The following is an 11584-nucleotide window of genomic DNA, read 5'->3' on the forward strand; positions in this document are numbered from 1 at the left end:
TATACATAGTGACAAAAGGAGACATCAGACTTTGTTGAACTCAGGCATGCCAAACTGTTCAGACGATGGCTGGGTGAAACCAAGGCATGAAGCTCCAAAAATGCACCCAGAGGTACACAGTGAAGTGTCAGTCAGGACAGATGCGAAAGGAGATATTGTTCCTGTGCTGTGTCTCAGGCTAACGCAGCCTTCTGATGGTAAGTCACCCTTATACAGGGGCATTGCTACCAAAATATGTTCTTTTTATGCACATATTTATACATTCCAATAATATATATGAAAGTCAGTAATATTAAGCATTATTGAGCAAAGATAAATACATTAAAAAAAAAACAAGTGCTCAGTTAAATATTGATTAATCATAAATAAGTCAGTAATATGTGTTTGGTGGAGGAATTAACCATGTCTAAAGCAGAAGACCTTTCAGTCAGGAGCACCTAAGCAGTTCGTGTCACATTGACCCAGACTCTCAGGCCTGAGCTCACAGACTCAGGTTCACAAGTCTGGGCTCACAGACTCAGATTCACTGGCCTGGGCTCACAGACCCAGACTCACTGGCCTGGGCTCACAGAGCTGGGCTCACAGACCGAGACTCACTGGCCTGGGCTCACAGAGCTGGGCTCACAGACCCAGACTCACTGGCCTGGGCTCACAGACCTGGGCTCACAGACCCAGACTCACTGGCCTGGTTTCAGGGCACTCAGCTCTGCTCTCTCCCCTTTGTTCTGCATTGTACTGCAGGGAGCATATTCAGTTTAGGAGGAAGTGAGGTGCATGTGCTTGAAGTTGCCACAGGCAGGAGCCTTTGTATTCGCTGCATTCTCAGGGACAGGCTTTCCACGATCTCAATGTCCGAACATGAGCCAGTAAGAGCAGCTAGATAGTGTGATCATACTTTTTCACAGAGTTTTTCATTTTGAGTCCTAGAACATTAATCTCTGCTTAACTGTTCTATTTTTCTTTGCACAGTGGTCTTTTGTCTTAGACCGAATTGTGATTGAGCCAGGATTGAAATATCAGATTTCTGTATCTAATTTACCAAAGCCAGATGTGGGGAGACACCCAAGAGTGCAAACTATAATAGTTCCAGGTGAGTTACAGTCAATGACCACTGCATTTTCTCTTTTGCGTCATCCCTCTCGTGTTTTATTTCACGTCTCATAGTTGAGATAATCATTTTTCATCTGTGTGAAGGGTGTGAAGATGCTGAATTCAGAAGGCTTAGAGTGTGCTTGGAGAATGGTGGGCTGTACTTATTCCATACAGCCACACAGCTGCACAAACTCAATGTTCTGTGCAGTAATTTTACAAAATCAAGCTTTTTATTTACATGCAAATGACAACTGTGGTGTAATATCAGGTAGCCTCTGGGATCCCAACCTCACTTGGTCCGTATTAGACCATGGGTGGAACGGTGGAGTGGTTGCCATGACGTTTAACACAGGACTGTTCTCTGACCTGTTCAGAGTGGCCATTCACCAGCCCGATATTCACTCCGACCTCTCACTCATGGTGTCAAAGGTATTTTCTGTTTTTAAAACAGGCAATTTGCAAAATTTATTTGTATAATTCCTACTAACTAATATGGTATTTATGGTAAAATGAGCATGCTTGAAATATAAATGATGTAATATATATTTTTTACTTTACAGGACAACCTTACTTCAATCAGTGTCAACTTCTCTCTGGAGGCTTGGCAGTTACAACTATGTGACTTTGTCTTTGTAGTGAGTTCTAACATTTTTGACAGTCTTAGTGTTTTCCAGTTTATCTTTAATAGTAAAAAGTACTTTAATATGTTTTTACAGATTAAACCATTTTTTGTACGATGCATGAATAACTGTTTGGATTACCAACAAAATGTTCACATCTGTTCAGGTAAGTATTTCTATACATTGTTAAACAGTATCCTACAAGAATTTTGTCCAAGACTACAATCACTGTATGCTTGAGAAATATTATGCCATATCAAGATTACTTTTTCAGCTGTATCCATAATTAATTGTGTTAGACTACTCTTTATTTCAGGCAATAATTTGCCACCCAGCAACAGACACCTCATGGCTTGGATAGTGCCTGGTTTAGCAGGATTGGTGGTGTGCGCTTTTATGGCTGTTTTGCTAAATAGCAACTCAAAAGAGGGTCAGTATTACCAAACCATCCAGCACTTTATTCTTTACATAAGCATCATGTGTTAAGATTAGCATGGGAGCATTCAGTACGATAGGTTTTACTTTTATAAATGGTGTGTAATTTCAGGATTATTAATTCTTGGATGATTTTTGATTTATAGATTATTTTAAAGATTTTATTTTTATTTTACTGTAATTGGTTATTATGTGTTCGAATAACCACAGCCTGTATCTTTCAACTTTTCATAGACATGTCATCTTCTTCTCATGACGTCACTGATAAGGATGAGCCAAAGAGCATTCTCATACAAGAGCCTAGCAAAGTTCTCATCATCTACTCTCTGGACCACCCCATGTACAAGGACATCGTCTTAAAGCTGTGTGCCTTTCTAAGGGCCAAGTGTGGCACTGATGCTACTCTGGACCTGCTGGACTCCTCCTGGATCAGTACTATAGGCAGGATGCAGTGGCTGGACATGCAGAGGGCGAGTCTCACCAGGTCTTCAGACAAAGTGCTGCTTTTATGTTCTCCAGGGGTGCAGGCGAAATGGAAGGCCATGTGCAGGGGCGTCAGGGTCGTGACGAGGGAGGATGCCCGCACACCCATGGGTGACATGCTCACGCCTGCCCTCAGCCTCATCACACCAGATTTCATGCATGTTTTATCTTTCCAGAAGTACATTGTGGCTTATTTTGAGGACATCTGTAGTGAGAGGGACATTCCTGCTCCCTTTAATGTGGCAGTGAAGTACCAGCTAATGAAACACTTTGAGGAGATATTTTTCAGGCTCCTAGACAAGGAAAAGCATGAACCTGGAAGGATTAAACATGTCGAGGGCATCAGGGGGGATGAGTACCACAGCTGTCCATCTGGGAGGGCGTTGAGAGATGCCATCGAGGCGTTTCGGGCATACCAGCTGGTGAACCCAGACTGGTTTGAAATGGAGATTGTAGATGCAGATGAAGACATCACACTAGAGCAGGACGAAGATGTAAAAATCAACTGTAACCGTGTCCTTCAAAACGAGCTACAGGTCACAGAGATTGTGACTCGTGTAGTCATCAGTGAGATGACAAGTCCAAGGCACGAGCCAGAGGAGTCTTTGACTATGGTTATGCATGTCGTTCCAACATGAGCTCATGCGTATTAATTGTCAGGTGTGTACAATGCCAGGGCTAATCTTGGCTACATTTAGAGCCAAAGAGTTTTGAATAGCTTGCATTTGGATTTCTGCTGTGTGTGGAGAAGTTGCATTATTCTTTTACCAATCACTCTGCAGACATAGCTCCCTACCCTCAGCCACCCGTGTAGGAAATGGAGGAAAGCAAAGAGTCAGTGGATCTTCTTTTAGCAAGACTTATAAAAACAAACAAAAAAAAGGATATGCTTTTTTGCACCCAGGGCAATTTTTGCTGGATCAGTCCCCTGAGTACTCAGATCAGTCACACACCACACAAAGCAACAGCACTGTGGTAGCCTGCTTCCATACAGACAAACTCTCAAGTCTTACCTGTTTATTAAGTCATTTCAGATTTTTGTTATAGGGTGATATCAAATTAGGTAGAGACATCAGACATCAAACATCAGTGAGACAGACAAGCTTAATTTAGCTTACTGTACCGTGTCAATTTTAAAAGCTAAGCACAGGAACTACTGTTGTGTTAGTGGTGTATATTTACTGGAACTTAAATAAAGGGTTTGAGTGATGTAACAGTATGTGTTTTTTTAAGTGCTTGACAGAATAACTTTTCTGGTAGGCATGTTGACAAGTAGTAATTAATAATTAATTAATAACTAATGAATAATATTAATATTAATATGTAACAGTCAAGTTTCCACTTTCATACTCTTAGGCTCTGTTTCCTAGACATAAGTCTAAACTTTAGTGCCAATGGTAAATCACTGCTGGGAATTCTTTTTAGTTCCGGCGTAGAATTAACTTTAAAACCCCTCTTTAATTTATATAACAAAAATGAATAGCACTGTATAAATATTTAATATTTTCACGAATGTTCATAAGGAAATTAAATATAGATAATTTTAGTAGGTATCGACTCCCTGTTATGATCTAGAAAACGATTTGCCAAAAGCTGCCTCACTTTCACCTAAACCTTTTTTTACTGAAACAAACAAACAATACAAAACAAAAATACAGTTATGTTGTTAATTAACCAATTGTACGTCCCCGTCCGGGCTTGTTTGCCAAAACCCCGGTTACTGAAATGAGGTCAGAGAGTGAGGAGCAAAAGAATTCGCTCTTTGGTCCAAACAAATAAACTACCTCGGGCCAAAGTTCGTTTCGTCCTCCGACAGCGTGAGATCGTTGCATGTAGTTATTCTGTAGCGTTTCGTGCAGTTTCATTTTTTGTTACGCTTTTCATTTGTTTCTGTTGGCCGTGAACATTTGGTAGCCAAATTATAAAACGAGACACGCCAGTCTTGAGTCACGTTACGTAAGTAACTACGTGATTTGTGTTTTGATTTGTAGGCTGATTCTTGTAACCTAAAGAATACAAGCGCATAAAAGTTGAGGATATATCGGCTATCGGCTGCTTAAGAGTGCTCAGATGAAAAAGTGGCCCAATTAAAGTCCAGAGGCTTTTCAATTTAATTTTGCTACAAATCGCATCAACCCCTTCCAAATTTAAAATGTAGGCTATAGGCCTACTGATTGTTTCAATAAATCAGTTAAGAATATGGCATTAATCTAGCGTTTCACTGTTTAGAAACTCATCTTTAACTGTCATCAATTTTCGCATTGACAGCGTGTCATAAAAACCAGAGCACATAGATCTTCTAGTATCTTAATAGAAAATCTGCTACATTGTGGCAGTTTCGTGAGACCTGAGAATATTTATTGACTTTGCCTTATTTTTTCAATTACGGAGATTGCTTTGGAATGAATGTGCTGTGGAAACTGTCGACTCCTCTGTGGCGCCATATTTCAACGTCCTCCAGCAGGCTCAAAAAATGTGGTAAAACCTTCACAGCACGGTTGAACAAATGTTCTTCACAGTCAAATATCACAGTATACAAGTTTACTAAATACAGTCAGTGCATAAAGTTTGACGTTAAACGGCATCACTGTCTACCGTTTGTATGTATGCTGTATGCATTTGTCTGAACCGGCTGTAGCCTTGCAGTTGTGATGTGCTATGAGGTGTGTGTCTGCCGCAGAGCGCTTGTTTAAAGTCCACTCCTCTGTGGCTGAGGCGCTTGCCGGACAACAGCCCGTGGTAGCACTGGAGAGCACCATCATCACCCATGGCATGCCTTACCCACGCAACCTGAGGTAGCGAGAACACAAGACCCAAACAGCCTTTCTTCGCTCAGTTAGTCAGTGCACATTTTTTGTCTACAGATTTTATTTTTTATTTTTTGTCGTACGTACATAAATAAAACCGTGAAGGTCCTTTAGATTTTTAGGGTTAATTTGTTGTTCTTTTCTCAATCACAACTCCTTGAAAAAAAAAAAACTTACACAGTAGGCTAATTTTTTTCACAAGTTATTTGACAAGCAGTCAATGATGTGTTAAATTTGTTAAAAATGTTACATTTGTCAGAACAAGGCTAGCAAAACCTAACCTCTCAGTTGAAAGAGTGGTCTGGTTTTAGCACGGCAAAAGAGGTAGAGGCCATGGTGAGGGCTGAGGGAGTGACTCCAGCCACAGTGGCAGTCCTGGAAGGCATGGTTCATGTTGGTTTATCAGAGGATGAGCTGGACTTCCTGGCATGCAGTAAAACAGCCCTCAAGGTGTCCAGGAGAGACTTGCCCTATGTCATCAGCAAGGTGGATAGTTCATGCACTGAACCTTTCATCAGTTATACCTAGATTTATGAATACCTAGATATGGGTAACATATGTGAGTGATTGAATCAGTAGGGTTTGTCTGGAGGTACTACTGTCTCAGGAACAATGATCGCAGCCCACAGAGCTGGGATTCCTGTTTTTGTGACAGGAGGGATTGGTGGAGTACACAGAGATGGAGAGAACTGTAAGTCAAACTGAGTTTCTTTGAAACATGATAAACAATAACAATTTAATAAGGTGTCTGTATTTTTAATGCTAAAGAGTTATATACAGAGAAATATCTACTAGGTATTGCTGTTAAAGGCTTTTTTCTTCAATGATTAATGAATGAATGAATGTTGTTCACAGCCCTGGATGTGAGTGCAGATCTCTCTGAACTAGGACGCACTCCCATTGCTGTAGTGTCCGCTGGAGTGAAGTCCATCCTGGACATCGGCCGCACCCTGGAGTTCTTGGTCAGTGGTAGAATAGCATCCATTGTGAAGTAAAATTACCATGTATAATATAATTGTAGGGAAGTGGTTTTAGTGAATCCACCTCAGTGATGAGATTTCATGTGAAAAACTTTAACAATGCATTCTTAGGAAACTCAGGGGGTCTGTGTAGCTACTTATGGGGAGACCAAGAGTTTCCCAGCCTTCTTCTCTCGTGAAAGTGGGTTCACAGCTCCTTACAATGTTCTCAATGCTGAAGAGGCAGCTGACCTTATTGGTATGAATTCTCATTTCCTGTCATACATTGGCACTGTACTTCAAATTTAGTTAGAATATAATGAATCTAAGTCGTTTAACTCTTCCTGAAAGGTTTATTAGCATTTTCAGGATCTGTCTGATATCAGGGGATATCAGTGCCTTTTTAGTGCCTTTACTTCCAGATTTGTCTGTGGAACGCTTAAGCTCTCTTTGTGTGCCTACAGTGGGCATGCTCTCCCTGGGCCTGCAGAGTGGGCTCCTGCTGGCTGTGCCCATTCCTGTGAAGCATGCTGCTGTTGGACAGCAGATAGAGGGTGCTATACAGATAGCTGTGGCTGAGGCCAGGTAATTCAAGTAGTGTGAGGGAGAATTTAGAGGTGGTTTCCCTCATTCTTAAACAGACTTAAATATCTGATCTTTCATGCATTTAAATGATTTACAAAGTCTGTAGAAGGAGTTCTATGCAAGGTTTACAAACCCAATTAAAGGCTTTGCATACTGGACTGTTTTTTTTCTTGATACATAATTAGGCTCTGAAAAACTGGTTGCTCAGGTATTAACATGCTGTGATGATGTGAATTTGTGCATATTGTCCCACCAGTTTCAAAAGCATGTTCTGCATATCCACAGACAGAAAGGAATCACAGGAAAATATGTGACTCCCTTCATCCTACAAAGAGTCAGTGAGCTCACTGAGGGACAGTCACTCCAAGCCAGTATCCATCTGATTTGTTATACACAGTAATGCACATTTTCCTCCATATGTTATTCTCACTTGTATGATAATACTGCATGCCTGCAATGCTATAGTGGCATGAATTGTCTATACTCATTCAGATGTTTCTGGACATGCTTTCTCCAGTGCCAATAGGATTTTCCTTATTGCCTCTTCCTCTTAGACATTGCTCTCATTCATAATAATGCTAAGGTGGGCAGTCAAATAGCTCGTGCCCTTTCTGAGCGCTTGCAGAAAACAGAGTACCGAGCCCAAGGAGGCAGTCAGATCCATGAGGAGAAAAACCAGGGCTCACAATCGAGAACTGTAAGGAGAATCCAAAGCCCATTCACACAAATCACACTCATATTGGGCTGGTTTGCAAAGCCCATTTTAATCCTAAAGACTAAGACTAGACATTCTAATTTATTTCAAGGCGAGCTATAATGCATGTCTGGGAAACTGGCTCAAGAGTTTGATGTGTATAAAGTCTGATTACAATTTCCTACAGGTTGTCATCGGTGGTGTTAATGTTGACTTCATTGCTAAAGGAACAAAAAAGAAGTTTTTGGTATGGTTAAACATGTTCATGCATATCCCACTCAGACTAATTATGCCCATTAAATCAAGTTTAGCAAATTCATTCATGAACCTCTGTATAACTGCATAATAAGATGTAAATGTACAACATCTTCAGTGGAATAATCCCCCGAAAGAACACAATTTCTGTTTGTCCTAGTATGGACAGACAAATCCAGGAAGTGTGTTCCAGTCATTTGGGGGAGTAGGTAGGAATGTTGCAGGTAACTCGCTACTCTGATACCTAATGTGAAGTGTTCACAAATAATATAAAACTGTCTGCCAGATATGGGGTCATCATTTGATAGTAACTCTTTACCCCTCTTTCTGTTTATATTTCCAATGCAATACCATTAAGACTGTCTGAGTAGGCTGGGTCACAAACCTCTGTTCATCTCAGCCATTGGAACAGACTCTCATAGTGATGCTGTGCTCAACTACTGTAAGCATATGGTAAGTACTGTATGATGGTGGCAAATAGTTTTAATTAACCCTAGGGAATCCATTTAGCTTTTGAACTTCTAAAGATTGTTTGTTCTTTAAGTCCAAGTTTGGGTATTGCTCATCAGATCTCCAGTATTTTCAGTATTGCACAAAGGCTGCACTGCAACTCTGCCAGGCCACCAAGTGGCCTGTGCTAATAATCTTAACCCCAGCATGCATCTGCTCTGTGTTCATTAGGACACTCGAGCAGTTAGGAGACTGCAGGGTCTGAGAACTGCCACCTACTGTGCTGTGATCACAGAAAGTGGGGAATTGAACCTCGGTCTGGGAGACATGGACATCCACTCACAGATTAAAGAGCAGTATGTAAGTGCCTTTTTATTGCCATTGAGCGCTAACACACACTGTACCACTTCTCTTCAAAGTGTTGCCATCTACGTCATATCTGAAACCAACAGTATGAGATGCTTAATTTATGGGCAGTTCCCCAGAAGCTGGATTACTTTGTGTGGGTGAAGAACAAGCCTAAATGAACAGGGTTTTTTTTCAGGTTTCCCAGTATGAGGAGCACCTGTCCTCGGCATCTCTCCTGGTTCTTGATGGCAATATTCCTGTTTCTACCATTGATTATGTATGCAGCCTTGCCAAGAAACATTCTATCCCAGGTATGTCTACAGCTCTAAAAACAGGCCTAAAAACAGGCCTTCAACTACTGAGGTACTGAGTGCTCACATATTAAAGCCACAACCGTACAACCGTGCGTCATATGTGGTGTGTGTGTGTGGGTGTGTTTGTCTCAGTATGGTATGAGCCCACTGATGCTGATAAGGCCTGTAAGCCCTTTGTGTCAGAAAGCTGGAAGGCTCTTACTTACACTTCACCCAACTTGGCAGAGCTTTGTACCATGAACCAGACTCTCCTTCTCCCTACACCAAAAGGTAAACTGAGTTATCAACCTGAAATGATCATTGCTAACTTACAGCAAATAGTTTGCTCATGTTGCTGATGTAGTTCTTCATAATTTTGTTTGACTCACCTTCAGGCAGACAGACACAAAAAGAAGCGATGACTCATTTCCTGCATTAGCTGTAGTGCATGATCCCCTTTTCATAAGCCTAGCTAATTTGAGACTTGCTAATGTTTTTGAGCACTGTTTTTGAATGTGGTGCATTATGAGAGTAAACAGCTGAAAGATAAGATGAAGGCTTATGTTTAGAGAAGGGAATTATGCTGTACTCAAATGAAAACATGGCTTGCCTTGTTCTACTCATAGCAGGTTAAATTAAGCCTAGGAGGGAAGATGATGCTCCCAAGTCTTTTGTTAAAGCAGCATATGACCTTTTCAGTCCTACCAAGCTCTCTTGAGGACGTTCTTGGCAGTGCTGCAGCTCTTTCTCGCCCCCTGCTGGAGCATCTGTGCTGCGTGATGGTGACACTGGGCGCCCTGGGAGTGTTGGTTTGTGGAGAGCATGACTCTGGAACAGTCAATTTACAACCTCAAAAGCATAATCGGGTATGGAACATTTTCTTATACTACTTATTCATTTCTCAAGGAAAAAGTTGTGATGAAGTGCCATGAATGTCACTTTTGCATGGGCACAGATTGAATTCAAGCTGTGCTGTGTGCTAGAATATCTGTCCATTCTGCATATTCCTGGAAATACTGTTTTCTGTTTTCTATATTTTCACCAAAAAAAACACTGGTTTGTTCTTGAGCAGAAGGGAAGACTGTGTGCTATGTACTACCCCGCTCTTATGGTACGTTCTGAAGAGACAGTAAATGTCTCTGGAGCTGGAGACAGGTCTGTCCCCCTTAACCTTCTACTTTTTGGGAAAATGATTATTCCTCTCTTTTGTCCTTGTACCCAGGCCTGCTCCAGGCCTACTCACTTTCTGTCTGTCTCTCAATCTCTCTGTACTTTTCAGTCTCGTTATGTCTCTCTCTGTCTGTCTCTGTCTCAGCCTCGCAGGTGGAGTGATGGCAGGGATCCTGCAGGAACAGGATACAGACACCTGTGTGCACATGGGCCTTCTGGCAGCACGCCTCTCCTTGTTCTCCCCTCACCCCATCGCTCCATGTCTGACTGCGGACATCATCCGCCCAGACCGAGCTCATGCTTGGCCATGGCCCAAGCCAACTTGCATATGGATGGAGTCCTGATAGGCTGGGTAATGATGTGGAAGCCAGGGTTAGGTTATGATCATAATTGTCCCAAAAAGGGCAAACCATATAATAACTTTCTGTCCCCATAATGGTTTCAGTCTCAGTTAATTACAAGAGTGATCAGATAGAAGGGGTAGTTGTGCGTTTGCTTTAATCAGAGCAATTTGTTTTAAAAACAAAGCCATGTTTAACAAAAGGCAACCCAAATACAGATTTCTTCTATGTAAGGGGGAACTGTATGGGGCAGACTTATGAGTGCTTTTAGTACACTGTGCCATTTCTTCACACACGTTCTGGTGGCCATAATCAGATCCTAAGGGAACACTGCTTTTTAAAGCCCACCTCATTCCTCATATACAACTGTCAAGGTTCATGCAGTTGAATTTACAGTATTGTACTGCTTCTGGGTTTGGCTGGCTGCCGTGCTGAGCAGATCTGATTCTGTGGCACTGAACAAGGTGTTACATTAACTGGGTGCTCATCGTTTTACAGCTATATTAATTTTAATTTTCATTGTTCATTTCTAGAACATACAAAGTTTAGGAGACTTGTGTGCATTAGATTCTATAGCATAACAGGATGGTTTTTTTTTTATTACTTTAGTTTGTAGGACTAATTCCATATTAGATTTCATTACCTGCTATATTATTTCTGTCAATTAATATAGTGTTTCATAGTCCTGGTCATGGAGGATGTCTGTCCTGCAATTTTCTTTTTTTTCCCTTGCTATAACCTACAATTCTTCTATTCAATGACCAGGACTGACAAATGCGGACTATAAATATAAATAAATACATTATATATATATATATATATATATATATATATATATATATATATATATATATATATATATATATATATATATATATAAAATAATGAAAATATTAAAAAATTATTTCTTAAAAATAATAAAACGTTTACTGTTTTGCGATTTTTTCCATTGTTTCTTAATCTATCATTTGAATGTTTTGTTTCTATTTGTTTGTTTAATAAGCCAATGATATCGTAAACCCACCTTAGCTATGTTTAAGTTTAAGAGAAAT

General features: G+C 40.7%; 2 protein-coding genes across 10 annotated transcripts; both read left to right on the forward strand.

Annotated features, from left to right (window-relative positions):
- The first annotated feature begins 23 nt into the window (after nt 1-23).
- Nucleotides 24-3796, forward strand: LOC113579733 (interleukin-17 receptor A). Its single transcript, XM_027013872.3, has 9 exons — nt 24-197; nt 742-866; nt 970-1090; nt 1195-1242; nt 1361-1521; nt 1653-1727; nt 1809-1878; nt 1987-2142; nt 2382-3796. Exons 1-9 carry the CDS (start codon nt 47-49, stop codon nt 3266-3268), a joined length of 1794 nt encoding a protein of 597 aa, XP_026869673.2. The 5' UTR covers nt 24-46; the 3' UTR covers nt 3269-3796.
- A 636-nt stretch (nt 3797-4432) lies between these two features.
- zgc:136858 (uncharacterized) lies at nt 4433-11315 on the forward strand. 9 transcript variants are annotated; one of them, XM_035532278.2, is made up of 19 exons: nt 4433-4586; nt 5022-5108; nt 5311-5425; nt 5749-5923; nt 6017-6128; nt 6293-6399; nt 6529-6655; nt 6861-6981; nt 7267-7352; nt 7536-7678; nt 7863-7922; nt 8091-8154; nt 8289-8383; nt 8612-8740; nt 8925-9039; nt 9175-9312; nt 9721-9887; nt 10094-10176; nt 10301-11315. In XM_035532278.2, the coding sequence occupies exons 2-19, from the start codon at nt 5033-5035 to the stop codon at nt 10533-10535; spliced, it is 2148 nt and encodes a 715-aa protein (XP_035388171.1). In that variant the 5' UTR covers nt 4433-4586; nt 5022-5032; the 3' UTR covers nt 10536-11315. The 9 variants fall into 9 exon arrangements, with proteins under 9 accessions (XP_035388171.1, XP_026869703.2, XP_081555635.1 ...); XM_027013902.3 differs by having other exon boundaries at nt 10337-11315; XM_081699509.1 differs by having other exon boundaries at nt 10094-10132; nt 10337-11315.
- The last annotated feature ends 269 nt before the right edge of the window (nt 11316-11584 follow it).

This window comes from Electrophorus electricus, chromosome 16, assembly GCF_041902795.1.
Source record: "Electrophorus electricus isolate QZ-2024a chromosome 16, ASM4190279v1, whole genome shotgun sequence".
In the NCBI taxonomy this organism is placed as follows: domain Eukaryota; kingdom Metazoa; phylum Chordata; class Actinopteri; order Gymnotiformes; family Gymnotidae; genus Electrophorus; species Electrophorus electricus.